The sequence below is a fragment of the Zea mays genome, chromosome 9, assembly GCF_902167145.1.
Source record: "Zea mays cultivar B73 chromosome 9, Zm-B73-REFERENCE-NAM-5.0, whole genome shotgun sequence".
In the NCBI taxonomy this organism is placed as follows: domain Eukaryota; kingdom Viridiplantae; phylum Streptophyta; class Magnoliopsida; order Poales; family Poaceae; genus Zea; species Zea mays.
Genome location: NC_050104.1, coordinates 148,403,920 through 148,423,978, shown reverse-complemented (window position 1 = coordinate 148,423,978; position 20,059 = coordinate 148,403,920). Strand labels below are relative to the sequence as shown.

The 20,059-nt window shown below is 41.5% G+C and overlaps 2 protein-coding genes across 3 annotated transcripts; both read right to left on the bottom strand.

Moving 5' to 3' along the window:
• Window positions 1–1,225: 1,225 nt before the first annotated feature.
• LOC103639350 (transcription initiation factor IIF subunit alpha) lies at window positions 1,226–7,026 on the bottom strand. The gene is made up of 9 exons (XM_008662113.3): window positions 6,479–7,026; window positions 6,166–6,330; window positions 5,696–5,841; window positions 5,101–5,471; window positions 2,592–2,707; window positions 2,329–2,451; window positions 2,000–2,203; window positions 1,693–1,884; window positions 1,226–1,560 (listed from the first exon to the last, which is right to left on the bottom strand). The coding sequence occupies exons 1-9, from the start codon at window positions 6,722–6,724 to the stop codon at window positions 1,465–1,467; spliced, it is 1,659 nt and encodes a 552-aa protein (XP_008660335.1). The 5' UTR covers window positions 6,725–7,026; the 3' UTR covers window positions 1,226–1,464.
• A 2,145-nt stretch (window positions 7,027–9,171) lies between these two features.
• On the bottom strand, window positions 9,172–13,995 carry LOC100281549 (serine palmitoyltransferase 1). 2 transcript variants are annotated; one of them, XM_008660352.3, is made up of 13 exons: window positions 13,532–13,995; window positions 13,126–13,278; window positions 12,950–13,044; window positions 12,739–12,830; window positions 11,794–11,887; window positions 11,641–11,713; window positions 11,429–11,561; window positions 10,974–11,148; window positions 10,685–10,825; window positions 10,454–10,549; window positions 10,211–10,352; window positions 9,759–9,886; window positions 9,172–9,669 (listed from the first exon to the last, which is right to left on the bottom strand). In XM_008660352.3, exons 2-13 carry the CDS (start codon window positions 13,235–13,237, stop codon window positions 9,493–9,495), a joined length of 1,458 nt encoding a protein of 485 aa, XP_008658574.1. In that variant the 5' UTR covers window positions 13,238–13,278; window positions 13,532–13,995; the 3' UTR covers window positions 9,172–9,492. The 2 variants fall into 2 exon arrangements, with proteins under 2 accessions (XP_008658574.1, NP_001147940.1); NM_001154468.2 differs by having other exon boundaries at window positions 9,273–9,669; window positions 13,126–13,415; window positions 13,532–13,776.
• Between the last annotated feature and the right edge of the window lie 6,064 nt (window positions 13,996–20,059).

The window sequence follows — 20,059 nt, the reverse complement described above, 5'->3', positions numbered from 1 at the left end:
TAAAAACAACTGATAGCTGAATTATTTGTTGGGTTGTTTGGATTTCTCCAACTAATTTTATCAACTAATTATTAGCTTTCGCGCATTCAAACAAGGACTAAGACATTCAGGGTAAAATTTCAGTGCATGTGAAGAGAGGTAAATCTTGCCTATTTGCTAAGACTAGAGGTACTTGGCATAGCGATGAGTGTTTAAATCTTGGTAAAGATCTGTATTTCTCAAAGTTAGATACTCAAATGTTGTCATGATTTTCAAGAAGGATCAATTTCTCATGTAAAGAAACAACTAGTGTGAAAATGTCATGGAGTACGTGCCAAAATTGTTTTGAAGTTGATTGGCACATGCAATTTGTTCTCAATCCCTTTTATGTAAATTGTTGGCAGCTGGTGATTGTTGCACATTGAAACAAGAAAGTCTAATGGAAATATTGAACTTGCCATTACTAACTGAACCACGTGCGCACGTGTCTGAACATTGACTTTGGCCATGTGTCTCTACTTTAACTTGCGGCTTTTGTTAAGTTTCAACTCTAGTCTATATCAATGTGCTTAGGACTAAAATGCTTGTATTACTTCCCATTTATGCTTCTCTTAGGCAATTACAATTGAGATGATGAACAGAAGACAAAAAAAATACCTTGAAGCAAGCAGCAGATTTTTCTGATGTGAATGTTCCCTTGTTTGGTCGCTCGTTGTTAACTCTGTAAAATGTTTGTGGTGATTACCTGTTGCATAGTGTTTGGTTGCGGGATGACTAGAACAGTCGGGGACAACCTCTATCACAATGAGTGCTTCATAAAGAGTCAGCCTCTATCACATTCTACAAGGAGTAAGAGTCTACTTGCAGTCTACTAAAGTTAAGGTTGACTCTTTTAATTTTTCAGCCAATCAAAGTAATTTCTCTCTCCAACTTAGAGTCACCTAAGAATAATAAGTTTACATATGTATTGGTTAAGAATAAGTTTACTATATGTATTGGTTTAATTGTTGACAAAAGTATAGAGGCTTTAGTTGATTCTTCTATTAGCCTTGCTCTAACACCTCAGTTACCCCGATGCAGAATATAAGTTTTAGGGCTTGTTTGATCTCCTGATGAGTTCAAGAACCTGGATTCTAGATTAAAAAAAGCCTATTTGGATCCTAGAATTTTAGACACGTTATAGGTGGTGTTTCACCCCGATTATCTCCAAATAGTAAAGATGGATTGGATTCTCAAAATCTTGTGATTGGATTATAAGAATCTACCATAGATTCCATTCTCGTTTTCTCATTTCATTCTCAGCTCTCAGGAAGTACATTATAAGGGAGAAAAACTGCAGAGGCCTCTTGCTGAGCATCTTGGTTGCCAGTACCCAATATACCTAATACCTAAACCCTAAGCTCTAAGCTAGGGGGAAAAACTCATGCTGTTGCCTTGTGGCATTAAAGAATCTGTTGCACTATACAGGTAGAGTAATTTGTCTGTTCACATATGTTCGTGCCGAAGAACGATATACCTACCGCCGTTGTGCTTAAGTATGCGAGATATTTTCGTCACAATGCCCAAAAATGCTTTCTTGTCCTGCAGCAATAAGAGAATAGAAGGCCATGGATTACTGAATGAAATAAGTAAAAAATTACTGTAATACAACTTTTAAAAGGTATGGTAATGCATTAAGAACAAACATGTAATCAAAAGGTTGAAGAAGCCTACCTCTTGAGTTATTAGACGAGTCTTGAACCTCGACACCAGATCTTGGCTTGTCGTGGGTGAAATTGCACGAAGTACTGTCCTGACTTCTTCCTCTGTAATGGGTGATGATTCTCTTCTTGCTGAAAGAGATGCTTTCGAAGTTGGTTCCAAATAAGACGGATTTTCATCCTTGACAGCCAATGTTCCGGTTTCCTATTATGCCAAGAAATAGAGAAATTTTAAAGCAAAGAACCTGGTGCAGGTGCAGCTTAATATGTCTGCAACTCAAATTTCACGTGTAGCGTGCAGAATGAAGACACTGCCGTACATGTTCCATCTTTATCTTTTTCGAGGGTGCACCATTAGAAATATTTGCATCACCACCCCCTGATTTCCTCTTTTGAGTGGATTTGGATGAAGGTGTAGCGCTCTGAGCGTGCCCTGATGGTGTTGGTTTAGCAGGGCTGCTATCATCTGGTTCACTTTTGGGTACAAGTTTTGGAGCAGGTTTTGGCGAGGGTAGGTCATCTTCCTGTCGGACGAAACAGATACAAAGATGAGTTCTATTCCATAGCATTAGGTTTGCTAATGTGTACTTCTCACCTCCTATAAAAGAATATGTTGAGTTCTAAGAAGAATTGTGATTGTGATCCTTACATATGTGCTTTTGTCGTCAACATCAGACTCATTTTCCCCAGCAGCTCGGCGGAGCAGCCTCTTTAGCTCCTGGCCGGACTTGCTCAAGTTGTCACTGCAGCCTAGTTCATCCTCGTTGTCATCCTGTGAGTATTATGATGGAAATCAGATATCACATCTTATGAATGGCGAATTGTTGATCCTGGTTAAGGCAACAGTATCAGCAGATCTAGTGATAGCATACAGCAGCATAACGCAGCAGGCACATCACATATATTGTTTACCTGTTTAATTTCAGGAGGAGCAGCCTCAGGATCAGCTAACTCAGGTCTTTGCTCTATATCAACATCCACAACCTCATCATCATCAGTGAAGATCTCCTCGTGCTCCCAATCATCACCTGATAAACAAAGGTTGCAAAATCAAGCTAAGATGTGTTAGCACAAACGACAGGAAAAACGAAGTAGATCAACCAATAAATCACAGAGCACGACACATAGATTTACGTGGAAACCCCTTCAATGCGAAGGGAAAAACCACGGGCACCAGACAGATGAAACCTTCACTATATGTGGAGTGTTTACAGAACGTTGTCCGTAGACGGCGGCTTACAAGAGAAGTAAATAATGATGACGGGCAGCAACCCGTAATTAGGGTCACTAATATACACCGCGGGGGCTCCACCCCCGCTGTCATGGGCATCATAGGGAGCGGTCACTCATGTGGGGCCGCACCTATGCGCGCCAAAAGCGAGAGGCCGCAGGGGGCGCTGGCAGCAGCGCGTGCAAGGAAGGCACGAGCGCTGGCAGCAGCGCGCGCAAGGAAGGCATGGCAAAGGAAAGCGCGCACAAGGAAGGCATGGCAAAGGAAAGCGCGCGCAAGGAAGGCATGGCAAAGGAAAGTGACTGATTTGGTGGCTAAATTGATAGACCTAAATTGTAGGGGAGATAATTTCAATTAGTCACTTGCCTAATTAATGGTTGCCTAGTTGGTCAACCGGTGGCCTATATATAGGCCTGTACGCAGGAGACATAGGGGAAAGGAATATATTATCAAACCAATCTCTCTCTCTTGCAATGACTCTCAAGCGCCTAGGGCTGCTACCCTAGAACCAAGCCTGCGGCAGAGGGGTATAACCTCGCCGGAGAAGACAGCTATCCTCATGGACCGAAGGTCCATGACACCTGGTATCAGCTCCAGGTTATCCTCACCACCACCAGCCGCCCATCCCTCACCACCACCAGCTGCCGCGCCATCAGCCGCCGCAACGCCCTCCCACCCGCCCTCTCCAACTCCAGATGCATTCACTCGGCTCAAAGAGAGTTTTGGCCGCTTCGCAGAGCAGTGGGATCAGTTCGTTGTGATGTTCCACCGCTACAAGGAGAAGACAGAGAAGGAACTCCAAGCAGCGGTGCGGCTTCAGACGGCAGCGCGAGGGTTCCTGGCACGCCGCCAGGTACAGTCCCTTCGTGGGGAGAAGCACCTTGTTGTGCCCTCCAGGGCCACCCCATGGCCGTCATCACATGAGCAGGCCGTGGTGCGCTTGCAAGCCGCAGTGCGCCTGCAAGCCGCAGTGCGCGACTTCCTTGTTAAGCGGGCGGTGCGGAAGCTGCACTTACTGATCAGCTCATCGCTGCACCAACTCGCAGCCTGCGCGCCCAACCACCAGGTCTCGTCTATACTTTTTGAACCCCCTGCAGAAGTCGAGATCTGGGTATGCAGTCCCACTGCACGGCCAAAGAGGGTTGTCTCCTTCATTCGGGCACCTGTCTTGGTGCTGGACAGACCCAACATAAGAACGGGCTGGTTCCTCCTCCACCTTTCATCCAACGTGAAGGCCGCAGTTCGGCTCTTTCCTTGGGATCCAGGAGGACAGGAGGACATAGTTGCAGTTCAAATTTATATTTTAGTTCCACAATTATTTTGTATTTTCGTCTTAAATAATAAAGGTAAGCCGAGATGTAAAAGGCTTAACCTTAAGTCGTGTCAGGTAAGTCTATGGCAGCTCGAGGACGAGCTGGTCCTCAAGGGAGGAGGAGATGTCATGGACATCATAGGGAGCGGTCACTCATGTGGGGCCGCACCTATGCGCGCCAAAAGCGAGAGGCCGCAGGGGCGCTGGCAGCAGCGCGTGCAAGGAAGGCACGGGCGCTGGCAGCAGCGCGCGCAAGGAAAGCATGGCAAAGGAAAGCGCGCACAAGGAAGGCATGGCAAAGGAAAGCGCGTGCAAGGAAGGCATGGCAAAGGAAAGTGACTGATTTGGTGGCTAAATTGATAGACCTAAATTGTAGGGGAGATAATTTCAATTAGTCACTTGCCTAATTAATGGTTGCCTAGTTGGTCAACCGGTGGCCTATATATAGGCCTGTACGCAAGAGACATAGGGGAAAGGAATATATTATCAAACCAATCTCTCTCTCTTGCAATGACTCTCAAGCGCCTAGGGCTGCTACCCTAGAACCAAGCCTGCGGCAGAGGGGTATAACCTCGCCGGAGAAGACAGCTATCCCCATGGACCGAAGGTCCATGACACCCGCACCCCTAGACTTGCAGGGCCTCCATATGCAGAATTTAGATCACAAACTCAACAAGATACATGATGGATTGAAGTCCGAGAATATGGGTATGGAAACATGGCATACAGTCTTTTCATTCTTCCAGGTGTGAAACTATGACTAGTTCTGAGGAATAACAATAAAATATGTGCCTTATAGTGCATGCAGAAATTCATGAAATCTCAGTATTAGCAAAAGTAATACTCATTCTTCCGGGTAGTATTTGATATGTATACACCTTTCTCAATTTCATCATCCAAATCAAATTCTATGTCGTTTCCACTATCCTCATAATCCTCGCCCATGTCCTTCATAGTAAGCCCAAGCCTGTTTTTCCTTGCAGCTCCCTCTTCTTCTTTGTCATCAACTTTGTCAGATTGATTTCCATTCTCATTCCTATCTCCTTTCTTGGGGTGAACACCGTTTGTTGCCCCTCTATTTACATCATCAAGCCTCTTCACAACTGAACTAAAGGCATCAGGTCCATTTGTAGCTGCCTTCATCATCCATCGTTCATACCCAGATGCACTGCTTCTCCTTCTATTCATTTTCTCTTCAGCTTCTTCCAAGGTCAGCTGTTTGTACTGTGCAATTTTACTGAAGTTGTACCTGATAGGGCATGAGAGACTGTAAGAACGCTCTAACAAAATTAAGAGAGCACTCATCTCAAAAGAAATTATACTAGGAGCTTACTGACACACAATTAGTAATGCCAAGACTTGATGAAATATATACAATTTAACGTACTTGAATCTTGCAAGCATGTATGTTCAGATGATGGATATATTCATTTGAAGACTAATAACAACAGAGGGAAGCAGAGAGTATAGTACCAGGAACCAACTTGAACAGCAATCATGTCATTGCCTTTTTGCGTAAGCGAATAGTATGTGGCAGGTGGATCCTCAGTTTGGCCCTGATACTGATGTTCCCCCGTCTCATCCTCCAGAATCCATGGCATCTTGCTGTAGTGCTTGTCCTGTTTTATCAAATGCGTGCACATGGTTTAACAGGGGAAACATCAGCTTATTGTCCGTAAGTTGCTATTGAACAGATATCTTCTAGCAATACATATTTGTCAACTGCATACTGCCAATTTGCAACTGATACGAGATGTCTGATAAAGCATAACTACTTTGCAGTAACTATTGTGTTATTTAGATTGATTGTGGATAATTAGAATTTACTCAGGTTCACCATTGTAACACTGTTTTCTATGTATGGTTAAGGACACTAATTGGGTGACAGAATTGTCAGGTCGTCCAAAGCAAAAGAATGGCAACTATGATCATCAAGCCAGTACCCGCATATTCCCAGTAAGCTGCTGTCCATGGGGGACATCCTTGCGAAGAGTCCATCTATTCCCTGCGCTCCTCTCATTCGATAAGGGCGGCAAGCCGGTGGTGAACCTGCCGATGTAGTGGGTCTTCTCCTTCTCCGCGGAGGTATCCACCCGGACATCGTACTCCTGCAGAGCGAGCGGTGTGAATAACGAGAAATCACCGGGGGAACAAACGATACGCAGATAGCTGCATCTGCATTGCTCGCCCGATTGCCAACGAGGAACTGCATTAGATGATATCTCGCATTAGAGACGGCGCGGGGCCGTACCGTACCCGGATGAGCCTGGTAACGGGGGCGCTGCACACGGTGCAACGCCCGCGGGCGAGCGCCAAGGTCATGCCACAGTCGGAGCAGAGCGTGGTGTGCCGGCACGACGTCGCGTAGAGTCCCGACGCTGCACCGCAGCGCTCGCACGCCGCCTTCAGGACCAGTTCGGCGGGCGCGACGCTCCCCATGCTTATGCCGCCGCCCGCGGTGTGCTCGCTACGTAGGGTTTGGTTCGTTTGGTTTGAGGCCATGTGGAAGGCGGCGTGGGCGCGTCACGCGTGGCGCTTTTAACGGCTGGGGTCGAAAACGGCAAGAACTGGTGGTTTAGTGGTTTCTACTTTCTCGTTTGGTTCGTTTCCGGCATCGCATGGGGCGGGGACGGAACGCTGCCCACGGTGCGTTCACGTGGGCCTTTCCAAGTTTTACAACCCGCGGAAGGTGTCGTCGGGCCGTGTGCTAATGATGGGCTAGGCCCCTAGGAAACCGAAATCATCACCGACTCACATTCATGGCTCGTTCACGGGGAACAAATCAGTATGGACTGTTTTCGGTTTTCATTGGCAACCACTACGCGAGAAGAGAGGAGACATGGGAAGAGTGAAACAGGAGGATGGAACAACAGGGCCGTGCCTGAGATTTCGGGAACCCTGGGCTAACTACGAGGTTATGGGTGTGATTGGTTGCTCGGATAGCCAGACACAGGTCTGTTGTGTGCATTGACCATGAACGGGTATGTGATTGGTTGTCTGTGCCATCCGGACGCAGCCTGCACGCGCGGAAGCAGGCCAGACGTTTTTCCAGCCCTCAGCCTGCACGCGCGGAGACACAGGAGAGGAGCTTCCCCGGTCGCCCAGGCCGGCGCGAGCATGGCTCGCATTGGCACTGCAACCAATCACGTAGTATATGAACTAAAATTTAGCGTATGTTATATTAGATGTTTAAATGATTATTATAAATATTAAATATAGTCTAATTATAAAACTAATTGTATAGTTAAAGACTAAGCGACAAAATAAATTTATTAATTCTAATTAATCAATGATTAGCAAATGTTTATTGTAGCATCATATGAGCAAATTATAAACCAATTAGGTTTAGTAGCTCTGTCTTATCGTTTAGTTCCTATTTGTGCAATTACTTTTATAATTAGACTATATTTAATATTTCTTACTAACATCCAAACATCCAATGTGACCTGCACTAAAATTTAGTTTTAGGAACGAAACGGGGCTATATATGTGCATTTGTATAATTATAAACACATATTTTGATGGACCTAATGGCAAACACAATTAGCTAGCTCTTGTCTTGTCTATGGTACACGCATATGTGTATATGTGAAGGTCGATCGTCGACAGCGTGTCCTGACGTTTGTAGTCATGTCCAGGCTATCTAGTCCTTTGGCGACATGGTGGCTGCACCGCCACATAAATTATGTTTTTTGGATGTTAGCAAGACATCAGAGGCTAAGCTACTCGCTTAGCATTGGACGATTGAACCGAACGAACACTGTTTAGAAAAATTAAATAACCAAATACTATACTTAAGTATATACTTGAGGGCCAGGGGCGGAGTCAGCCCTTATTTTGGGGTCAGCCGACCCCGGTAATTTTTTGAATATCTAAAAGAAAACGGTGTTAATAACAAAAGTTCTATAGTAAAGATCCAGTAGTTAATACTGATGACCCCGATAAAATATTTGCTAGCTTCGCTACTGTTGAGGGCCCTAATATTTTGAGGGCCCTGGACGGCCGCCCAGCTAGACCCCCTTAAGTACGGCCCTAGGAACAACATAAGTAAAATAACAAATAATATTTCGTACTCATGTTATGTTGTTTTAGCTAAAATAGACGACAGTAGCGTAGAAAAAACGTAAGAAAAATGAAACGGTGACGTAAAAGCCACGATAACATTTTTCAGTGATCGATACGGGATTTGGATCTTTTATAACGGCTTTGTAGCGAATTGTGTTATGCGATCTTAGATATTTAGACAATTAAAGTATATTTTAATCCAAAAATATTTAGCAAGAGGTTTGTGATGAGCTTATGGAGCTGATTGGATGTCCGCGCACTCGTGCACGGGTTCGAGAGGGTGGACAGGAGGGTGGCTAGCTCGATACGCACCATTTAGTTGTATCGGTATATACAACCAAAAAAACTTATCTTCATCTGCTTATGTGGCCCACGTTTCTCATACCCAGATAACCAACTATAATTTCAAATAAAGTTAACATATGCGGTGGTTCAGAATAAGACGATACGGACAACCAATCAGATGGTATATGTATGGACAAGTTCCAATAAAATTTTGATGGTTACAAGGATATAGGCAACCAATCAGATGGTATATGAGACGATATATGTATGGACAAGTTCCAATGAGAATTTTGAATGAGAATTTTGTATGGTTAGACTTTATTTTAATAAATATAAAATATATGTTTATATTGGTTGGTGAGTGTGAATAGGAGCCAACAATCAAGGTTTAAAATCTACTTGTGTATAATTTTATCTTATTTTTGTATAAAACAGAAAGGAGAAAGGTGACAGCAAGACTGAAAACTGATGCTTTATATAGTAATAAGAAATGTGCATGAACATGCTTGTTTGTGGATTCAAATGAGTCAACTAACAACACAACAAAGGTGGGTGTTGTATTTGTTTAAAAGTAAGTCCGTTCATCTTCCGATAAAAAAGAGAACAAGCTCGTATGTGGATTCAGGGAAATCATCACTACATGGAAAAGAGCAAGATGTACAGCACAAACGCACTATACTTCAACATAATACCTCCGTTCTCGAATATTTGTTGCTCGCTAGTTGATTTTTGAACTAAAACGCAACAAATAAAAAAGAACGGAGGGAGTATAACCATTCTACAAAATTTTATTTTGCAACAAGGTCAATTCATAACATGTAGAAATGTACAGGTTATGTACATTTACCAAACACACACGGCCTAGAGTACAAAGCGCGTAGAAAATGGATGGCTTTCGTCTTAAGGGAATCCGATGTGGATCAAAAGTAATCTGAAAGAACCGATGCAGAAACCCTCTTCAAGGATGAGGAAAGCCTGGAGATGTCTAATTCAGTATGGCCAGCTGATACAAACAGGCGGATTCCAATGGGAAGTTTGCACCTATCCAGATTTGATTTCTTTGATGTCACAACGAAAACTGAGTCTTCCTTCAAGGCCTGTTGGGGAAAGAATGTGTAAACAGTTGCTTGCGAAAAGTCATATAAACTGCACCTTGAAATTTTATTAGAAATTGATCCGAACTTACCTTGTCAGCAATAGTTTCAAGAAGGTCTAGATCAGTGGTAGGAGAACCAGTCGACTTCTTCAGCTTAAGGAAGACGATAGGTGACAGAACATGGCTGGAAATTTCAAGCCCTGGAGTATCTGATAGTTCTGCAGAGTGAATACAAAGAGTGTTGAGATGGTGGCCACCAGTCCGTTACATTGTAAGTTGGAAATCGTGTTGTGCATGAACACAGTAGTTATGGCTTGTATTTGATTCACGACTTAATTATATTTCCCTGGTATAGGAACCTAGAGCTCAGAGGGAAAATAAGTTGTACTGCAATTCACTGTGGCTTCTATATACTTCAAAAGTTTACAGTTAGGTAGTGGCCTCGGTGTTATGCCCATATTTTTCCATATTAACCCAGAAAAAAGAACAAATAAGTACGCTCTGCTCTAAGAAATAGTTAACTGACAATAGAATCAGCTTACCTTTATGCAAAAGAGCAATATTGCTCCTTAGGTTTGCAAGAACTGAGGGATTTTCCTCAAGATAGTTAACGGCAGAAACAGCAGCACTGGCAAGATAAGGTGGCAGAGATGCAGAGAAAACATACCCAGAGCTGCTTAGACGCTACAAAATTATAGATTCCCTTGGTCAGATAATAAAACACTGAACTGAAAGAGTTTCTACATCAGAAAGCGATGTGCCATTAATATGGTATTTGCATCTACCTGATGATCAACAACTCTGACACTTCCTGTACAAAAGCCACCATCAGTAGCTAATGCATTTCCCATTCCAGCAGTGATGATATCAATTTTTTCAATCTGCACAAGCATGAGAGTTTGAGAAAAGGGAGGAGTGTGCTTAAGAAATCCAGTAAGCACTAAAAAATATTCACCATGATACTGGAATGGTGTAACACGGTGAAACATTAAGAAAAGTTGAGGCCAAACACTCACAGGAACTCCATAATGTTCAGCAAGGCCACGCCCAGACTTGCCAAGCACCCCAAAAGAATGACTCTCCTCCAGAATAACACGGAATCGATATTTCTCCTTCAACCTGACAATCTCATCCAAGGGGGCAATTTGGCCAGAATTCTGTGTTCACAAACCATGACGACTGTAAGAGAGGTTTCACGAATTGCCTAGGTTGCACAGGTTGAATGGACATCTTATTTTCCAAACTTTCATAAGGACATAAAAAAAGACAGCACAAATCAACACAAAACAATCAAAAGCACTGCACCTGGTAGATGGATTCTACAACAATGTAGCGTCTAATCTTTTCAGCACGTTTATTTCCACGAGTAAGTTTTTCCAAAGTGCTTGCAAGTGAAGCCATATCATTGTGCTTGAAGTACACCACAGTGCTTCTTGATAGATGGAGACCATTTTGCACTGCCCAGTGAACACCCTCATCACTGCAATCACATCAAATATTGGCACAAATTTAGCAAGGGAACAGTCAAGAGAAGAAAAATAATGGAAAAAAACTACCCATGTACAATTAACTGACAGAGGAATATCAACTCATCAATAGACACAAGAAAGAGATGACAATGTTGTGCTAAAGCCTAAAGCTGAGCTGGATAAATCCATATTATGTCTAAAAGGCCAAGCATGCAGACATCGATACACCAAACAAGTCAAGGTTCCAATAATACTTGTGAATTTCATAATTTTTTAATACGGTGAACTTACGCGACTATGATATCTCCTTTCTTACAGAAGGCAGGTATCACACTGAATATTGTAGAAATCCCATATGAATAAAGAATGGAGTCTGGAGTCCCCAAAAATTTAGCTATCTTTGACTCACAGTCAAGATGGACATCTGCAAGAATACATTGGAAAGTTAAGTTCCTCCTCTATACTTTCAACCAAAGTCATTGTCTGAGGATGATAATACAGACCAATTGTTCCATAAAAGCCACGTGGACCACAAGAACCAACACCATATTTCTCCAATGAACTGATGCAAGAATCCTGAAAGTCATTCGCTTTGTTTAGATATTCCAAAAAATACATACATTGAAATATTGTCAAGCAATAGAATTGTCTCTTACAATAATCTTTTCGTTGCCAATTAAACCGAGGTAGTTTGCTGATGCAAAGTTCACAACTTCTTTACCATCAACAATCGTATGTGGTCCAGCGGCACTGTATAAAAGAAAAATAGAAGGGTTAATTCTGATCCTCAAAAGATTATATATGATGCAATCATAACTACTTAACATGGCAAACAATTGTAATCCATACTGCATGCATATTTGTAACACAACCAGAAATGCCCTGAAGAAAATTCTGGTGAATTAAATAATATACACATATAACTGAAGCAGATTTCAGGGGATATTCAACAAAAAGAATATTCCATATATAGCAGTGTCTTCAAATAGAGCACTGCTATCACAAGGGAAGTTCAAGAGCTATTCCTATAACTACAGACTAGGAGAGCATATCATTGATGAAATTGCTGTTTTATTAGTGCAATGCATCCTAAGAAACAACATTACACTGGCAATATACATACAGCAGCACATTTTAGGTGCTTTGATGATCATACTGATATCAGAGAAGAGAGAATACAATCCAAGAAGCATGTAGCCATGTAGGCATTTGGGTAGCAAGGGTAAATGATATTCTATGTGGTTCAAGGTGTCCCTTGCTGATTATTCACGAGTACATGGTTTAAATGTCATATAATCTAGCGAGTAAATGTTCCAGATTAATAGGTCCCCACACATGGCACTATTAAGTTAAGTGAAACTAGTATAAGAACTGCACCAACACTCCCACAATTTCAAGAGAGACCATCCGGATAATCCATATATGAAATGATATGTAGGATTACTCATGCAACAACAACCACAATGTACCCTAGGTAACTGTGAACTTACTTTAAGAAAAAAAACCTTTATAGACTGCTAAAGTTCCAACAATGCGTCAACTGCTAGTTTGAACAAAAAAATCTGGTACAACTCCATTGGAAACCAAGCTGTAGTGCAAACCTTTCCAATGTTGGAGCATCTATTTTGGCCCCCTCCTTGATTGGAGGGCATAGTGGCTCTGGCTCCCACTCATCACATAGCTCATCAATCTCCTGCAGAGACAAAATGCTGGCATTCAGTGACATGCTTCATGAAGAGATGACAAGAACGATACTTTCCACTATCAAGAATTATCTGGTTCTAGTAGTTACAAACAATAAGAACAGCTGACCTTTTCAGTGAGTGGCTTCTTTGGTGGTTTGTAGCTCTTCCTGGAGAGCTGGAACACTATGACTGCAATAAGAAGCCCTTCCACGACCAAGTGACCTGAAAAATCGTGTGGCCACTGCGTGTGAGACACTAAAGCTGCCGACCCATCTTATGAACACACGAAGAAAGAGGGACTACCATCAATATGGACCCCAAAGACGACTGCGCGGGCAAGGGGGCCATTGAAGGCAGCCGAGACACGGGCGAGCACCGCCGCTGTGGCATTCACAACGGGCAATGCCATGTCCATGTCCCCAGAAGCTTCCCTCAGGAACTGTTAGCGCCCTGAATCTGCAAACCAAGCAGTTTCAATCAGCCAGATCGGTCGCCGAACCGGGTGCGGCGGGCTTAACGTGAGGGAACTCGTGGGTTCAGCTGAACCCCCTTCAAATTTTCGGGAAACAAACAGCCCACTATTTACTGCCTCCCTGCACACAGCAAGTAAGTGGACGGTCGGGAGAGATTTGGGTTTGATTGGCAGTACTGGTAAGATCCAGCAGGAGAACACCAACGACTCATCCCAGCAAAGCTAGGGCTTCCTTACCGAGAAAAGGGAAGGAATCGATCCCAAGTCCGGTCGGATCTCCGCCCCGCGCTGCCGAGAAGAGGCGGACTAACAGCTACAGTTCCTCCGATGCGGCGCCGTCGCTTCAACGGGCGGAGGTTGGAGACCTTAGTGGCGCGCTTTCGCCCGGCGACGGGTCGACGAATGGGCCCGGGAGCCAGGCGGGAGTAGGCGCCGGTGAGTCGGGTTCGAGTAGTTGAGCGATGGATTCGAGGCGCGGTGGTGAGTGTAGTCCCGACGGGGGTTGTATATAACGGTGGGTGCGGGGACGGAGGGAGGGAGACGACGACGCGGTGGACGAAGAGAGGACAGGAGACCAAAGGGTTTGAGTGGGCTGGCGCCCGGGCGGCGGTCGCCTTTGGCTGGCGCGGCTTCTGGCCTTGCTGAATCTCGTCCCTTTCGTTTCGTTAGACTGGGCGTCCGTGTAGTGTGGGCGTGTGCCAGTGGTCAATCCTGGCTGATGCTATGCAGCTTGTTCGCTGCGGCTTGCTGCGGCTGCAATCCGGCTGCGGCTGCGGCTTCTACGGTATTTTTCTCTCTATGGATTGCAGCTGCAGCAGTCCAAACAGCTGCAACAGTGTCGGCTTGCAGCCAGCCGAACACGCCCATATTTTCTGTTAGGATTTCCAATGACCCCTCCTCCCTCTCTCTCTAAATTTTTTTTTGGGATTTCTAAGGTTGTTTGAATGTACTATAACATAGTTAGTTGCTAAAATTATTGAAGACATTCAAACATCCTGACCAATAGTTCAGATATTAGATATTTTTGGTAAATTAGTTAATAATTAGATAGCTATTTGTTAGCTAGCTAATTTCACTAATAAATTTTAGCCAACTACCTATTAGTTCTAGTGTATTCAAACACCATCTTAGTTATAATATAAACTTTTTTTAAGTGGAGTTTTGTCTAATGTATAGCGTGTGGTGTTTTGACGTGGTTGCATGGGCTTGCCTGGTGCCTGCCGGCTGCCGTGCAGTGTAAAATAACAGATGGGGTGGACTGATTCAACTATAAGGGGCAGAGGAAAATAGCGTGCCATTAGTCATTGTGTTCTATGTCTATGACCTTTCTTATTTGGTTTTTCAATAGCATTGCTGCCATTCAAAACTGGCTTCAGCATTCGAGACTTCTTTACACTGAGAGGTCATATTTACTGGTACATTTGTTCTATGCTTAAGGCCTTTCTCTAATCCTGAACGGATGATTATTCGACTTTTTTTTGAGAAACTAGATGAGTGCCCCGTGCGTTGCAACGGAAACACACAATACCATGATAACTTATATATATAATGTGTCTTATATTGTTATAAGAAAATATTTCATAATTCATTTGTGATCCTAGCCATATATAAATTTTGTTATTTTAATTTAACTGTTTCACTACTACATTACAACCATCAGTATCATACAGACTTCGATATATACCATGATTTGCATGGTCTCATCATTGGAGAGCACGTGCCACACCTATCGGTAGAAGTTCCCTCGTACATCGTCAGTCATCAGGCACGCACAACCATACATGTTTGCTTAAATAAAAAGGCAAGTGTGTGCGTTTGCGAAGAGAATTAAAGGCAGGCCAGCACAAAAGCTACCTCGGCGATGGCAAGTGGTCATTGTTGTCGGTCCTCCTCTGCGTCACCTTTGTCGCTAAGATGACGCCACAGTCTTTGATATAGTAGTCGTCGAACGCGCGTGACATGGCGAGTACCGATGACTTTTTGGCTGGGCTGCTAAACGAAGTGCACCCCGGGCTCATCAGCGAGGTAGTACACCTAGCCGTTGCACCTCCAGATGTGCTACTCCTCTACATACATCTTGTTCGAGGACACTCACACAACATCAACAACAACCGTCGTCCCAGCGCACAAGAATTTATGGCCGGTCAGTAGCGACTTACGTGGCCGGTTGAGCTTCAGGTGGATGATGAGCTAGATGGCGTGACGGCGTTGTCGTCGGATGCGGTGCCCAGAACAACCCGAGAGTCGCCGGCGTTGGCAACGACTATGAGGTCCCTCGTTTGAATATGGACAGCGGTGTAGCCGCTCTGGACCGCGTCCAAGTGAGGGCTGCGTCGGAGCTTGCCGAACATAGCGACGCATGCGGCCAAGTAGGACTGCTTTCAGAGGTCGAACTGGCAGTTGTCAAGCTTCTTCTCATCGTCGATGAGCGACGCCAACGCGAGCGCCTCCTGCCAGTGGTGTTTGTTCGGGGTTTCCAAGTAAGAAACATGGATTCATCTTTGGCGTTAGTTTATAAAAATGACTCACAAGTCAGATCCATGGACAAAATATTACGGAGAATAAATGTCACACATATAAAAAAGGAAATTAAGTTGAAAACTTATTCAAACAAAAGAAGTTGCATGCAAGGCTCTTCTTTAAATACTACTCTCTCCATCCAAAAATATAATTCGGGAATCTCGTTGATAATTATCTACTAATACACATTGTGTAAGGGTAGCAGGTGGGCTTTGGGAGAGATGTAGTAGATATTTTTACTGTAACAAATATTAACATAAGCACACGTGTGGTGTAGTGGTAGCTACGAGCACATTTACTTGAGAGGGTCGCGGATTCGAATCCCATTAGGGTCACATTTGTGTTTTTTTAATTTAATTTTAGCTAGGCGTGGGATGCACGTGGGAATGAGAATGAGCTTTGCGGGGAGAGGAAATGAGAAAGACAGTGCGGGGAAGGGGGCGCATGGGAATGGGAATGAAAACACACAAGAGTTCGGAATGAGAATGGCAGAACCAGGAATAAGACAGCCTACCCCTTAGAGTCTTAATAGGTAGTATAGATTTGACACGGTTTTTTTCTTTAACTAAAGCCACTAGTATACAATATTATCAGCACGCATCCTCAATATGTTGCAACAGGATTACAATTTATTGTGCGTGATGCTTGTGCTAGAAATAATGAGCTGCGTATTGTTGGATTTAAAGCATAACCTTAAATAAAAAAAAGTTCAAAACTAGTATGATAAAGAATTAGTTCCGTATGAGAAAGTGAAAGATGATTGAGCCAGTTTACGTAGGTAAGCCAGCAGTGGCTTGTGAAACCAATGAAAATTTTGCGACTCCAAACTTAAACGGGAAGAGAGTGAGGGAGGAGTGAATGGATAAAGGAGAGGTTCTTCCTTGGCTCTTTAATACTCTCTGCGTTCTAATTTATAATTCGTTTGACTTTTTTCGTCAAATTTGATCGGTTTGTCTTTTCTTTTTTAAAAATGGAAAATTTCAAAGTCATACTTACAGTATATATTATATGCTAGACTATATTATAGTAAAGATTAACAATATTTATGATTTTTTTTGAATAAAACGGGTCAATCAAATTTAGAGTAAAAAAGTCAACGTAATATAAATTCTAATTCGAACAGAGGGAATATTTTTTATGTTAGGTATGTAGACCCTGTCTACTCTAATTTTCAAATTGCAGTTTCCTTTGGTTATCTTAAATTTATTATTTTAACTTTTGTTAATAAATTTGTAAAAGAATGTACTAATATCTATGATATGGAATTTGTTTCATCCTTCATAAATTGTATCCGATAATGGATTTATTGAACTTATAAACGTTAAATATATTCTTCTTAACATATAGTAAAAGCTGGCAAAGTTTGATTAGTATAAACCCTAAATGGATTATAATCTGAAACACATGAAATATGTTGTTCCATATTAGTTACACTCTTTTTTACAAGTAGGAGATGAGAGAGGAAGAAAGTTGAGAGAAATTAGATGGCTATAGGGGTGAACAACCTATAAAAAATCTTTTACAATAACAATTCACTATACTAAAATGGTTAGTATAATAAGTTATCCTATCTAAAAACACTTCACCACACAAGCTACTAGCTACACAACTAAGCAAGAAAGCTAAACTAGTAAAGAACTACAACTAGCTATAATTAACCACACTTTTACTATTAACAAGTATATGAATAAAATGAGTGTAGAGTTTATGCCAAATCAGACAGGAGAAATAACATAATCAATTTTCTCCTGAATTTGGATGCTTACCATTAATTCAGTCCCCATTGTGGCAAGTATTATGGTGAATAATTTGTGCGCTAACTAGCATTCACGCTAGACCCATAACTTGGCGTTGCAAAATTAAGCCTAGAAGCACTTCCTCTAGCCATGAGCAATCCACTAGAGTATCTCTTTGCACTCCGTAAGATGGGATAAAAACATCTTCATAACGAACATTGGTCGCAGGCGAAGAACAATCACCAATCTTACTCAATTACCTCAAGCTTCTCTAAGCCATCTAGGTGATTGAAACCATAAAGAGTATCAAGAAATATATATCCCAAATGGTCAACTAGCCCAAATGTTGAACTAGTGCCACTAGATGCAACAATTAAATGCAAATGCACTAGTTCACTCACAATCTCAATTTAGATGAAGCATAAGACAAAGATATGAGTGAAAGGTGTTCTTGGATGGTCAAGAGGATATTGGTTTACTTAGAATCACAAGAGAGATAGCCATAAGTTAGCTAACTTCTATGTATAACACCTCCATGCAGACTAGCAGTTGGAGCCCTTCATTGGGTTGAAATCAGATCCATTGATTTCTCCCTATAGCATGTATTACCACATCCACAAGGAATTGAATGGAAGCTTATGTATCTCTCTCTGGTGCATATTAACTAGATATGCCTCATGAGTTTTGACTTGTTAGATGATCATAAAGATCTTAAGAACCTGAACACAAAAGACAGAATAAAAGCCCCAAAACCTTCGTGCAACAACTTTAAGTATCAACCAACAACACAGGTCTATAGATGCATGAAATTCGTCAAGGAACATGGGTGTCCTTAATTTGCCCCCTATTACTTGGGTAAGTCATGCTAGTTGAAACATATGTGTAGCTATTAGGATCACCCTTTATATATTTCAAGATTTGAAACTTTTTTGTTTGAATGGTGCATCCCTAGCAATAATGGTCACTTGATTGCATTTCTATTCTACTCTCAACGATTGTACTCGACTTTATGGATTATCTAAAATAGTTGTATAAGGACTTTGAGAGTGTATTAAGCTTGTAGGTGATAGTAGTTATTTTTTAGACAAACAACTATGTTGAATTTATCGTTGACTATCATTCTTTTTTTGTACAACCTTACAAGATGTACATCAAGGATTCCAAATTCGTAGATATGAGAAGTGAGACGAACAAGAAAAGGTTTGGTAACAATATAGCCGACGGGCGCAACTTCCTGGTACAATTTATATTTTGATCATTTCTTCATATGACAAAATAAAAATAAATTTGTTCATAAAACCTATATATTTATTGTAGTTTATAAAACTACAAGAGAGATGTACAAAATTTGTGAATAATGTTAGAACCATCATGTGAGATGAACAAATGACCAAACAACCAAAATAAACTTTGTAGATTTTGAGAAGTTATAGAATTTTGTAGTCGGCAACTTTTTTGTTTGAAATCATCTTGTCAACGAAAACTACGTCTAAATTTTAAAATTTTAAAATTTGATTTTTGAAAATGGTATCGAATGAAAAAACCACCTACATGAAAGTTGTAGGTCTTGAAAAGTTATGAAACATTGTAGTTGACAATGTTTTGGTTTGAAATCATCTTATCATGCAAAACTATGTTTGAATTTTAAAATTTGAATTTTTCAAACTATCTCAGATGGAAAACCACTAAAATAAAAGTTGTAGGTCTTGAAATATAATAAAACTTTGTAATTGATATTTTTTATTTGAAATCATCTTATCGTAGAAAAAAATCATGTGTAGTTTTCAAATTTGAAATTTAAATTTTGTAAACGGCCTCGGATGTAGAAATTATTAAAATAGAACTTGTAGATATTGAAAATGTATGCAACTTTATAGTTGGCAACATTTTTAATTGAATTTGTTTAGTGCCTCAAATAATTAAATTTGTCTTTGTTTATTATAATACATGAGTAATGAAAACATAATATAGACACGATTGATTTAATAGTGTAGTGGTATATTAGGTTAAATGCGAGAGAGAAGTTGCGAGTTTGAATCTCGTCATTCACAAAACATGTAAATTTATTTTTAAGAATGGTGAAAAATAATAGGGCGTAATGGAAGTGGTTAGAGAGTTTTTCCTGTAATTTAAAATTTTTTTTGCAGTTTTTTGTGATTCTTAATTTGCCGAGTGTTTTCCGATACTCGACAAAAAAAAAAGTATTCGATAAAAAACCATTTATCTATAAAATCTTTATCAAGTGTTATACTCGGCAAATACTTTATCGAATGTAAAATAGCCTTTACCGAGTGGTTGGGACACTCGACAAAGAACTTATATGGTAGTGTGCCCTCTATTTTAATTGATTGTGTTATATGTACATACACGTGTGCTTTTAAAATGTGTATTATCTATTTTTGTGATTAAATCGTGAAAAGAAAATTAAAATTATAATAAAATGATGAGAAGCTATTTTTTATCTAAAAATGGTTAACAGAGACGGACACGTTAAAAAAAGGCTGCCTAT

What these genes read in the sequence shown, in the direction of transcription:
- LOC103639350 (XM_008662113.3), bottom strand. Translation starts at nt 6,724, where the DNA reads ATGGCCTCAAACCAAACGAACCAAACCCTACGTAGCGAGCACACCGCG. An exon ending in AGCTTACTGGGAATATGCGG is followed by an intron (nt 5,842 to 6,165) that starts GTACTGGCTTGA and finishes TTGATAAAACAG; the next exon opens with GACAAGCACTACAGCAAGAT. An exon ending in GGATGATGAAATTGAGAAAG is followed by an intron (nt 2,708 to 5,100) that starts GTGTATACATAT and finishes TTTGTTTATCAG; the next exon opens with GTGATGATTGGGAGCACGAG.
- LOC100281549 (XM_008660352.3), bottom strand. Translation starts at nt 13,237, where the DNA reads ATGGACATGGCATTGCCCGTTGTGAATGCCACAGCGGCGGTGCTCGCC. An exon ending in CTTTGGGGTCCATATTGATG is followed by an intron (nt 13,045 to 13,125) that starts GTAGTCCCTCTT and finishes ACGATTTTTCAG; the next exon opens with GTCACTTGGTCGTGGAAGGG. An exon ending in GATGCTCCAACATTGGAAAG is followed by an intron (nt 11,888 to 12,738) that starts GTTTGCACTACA and finishes TCTTTTATACAG; the next exon opens with TGCCGCTGGACCACATACGA.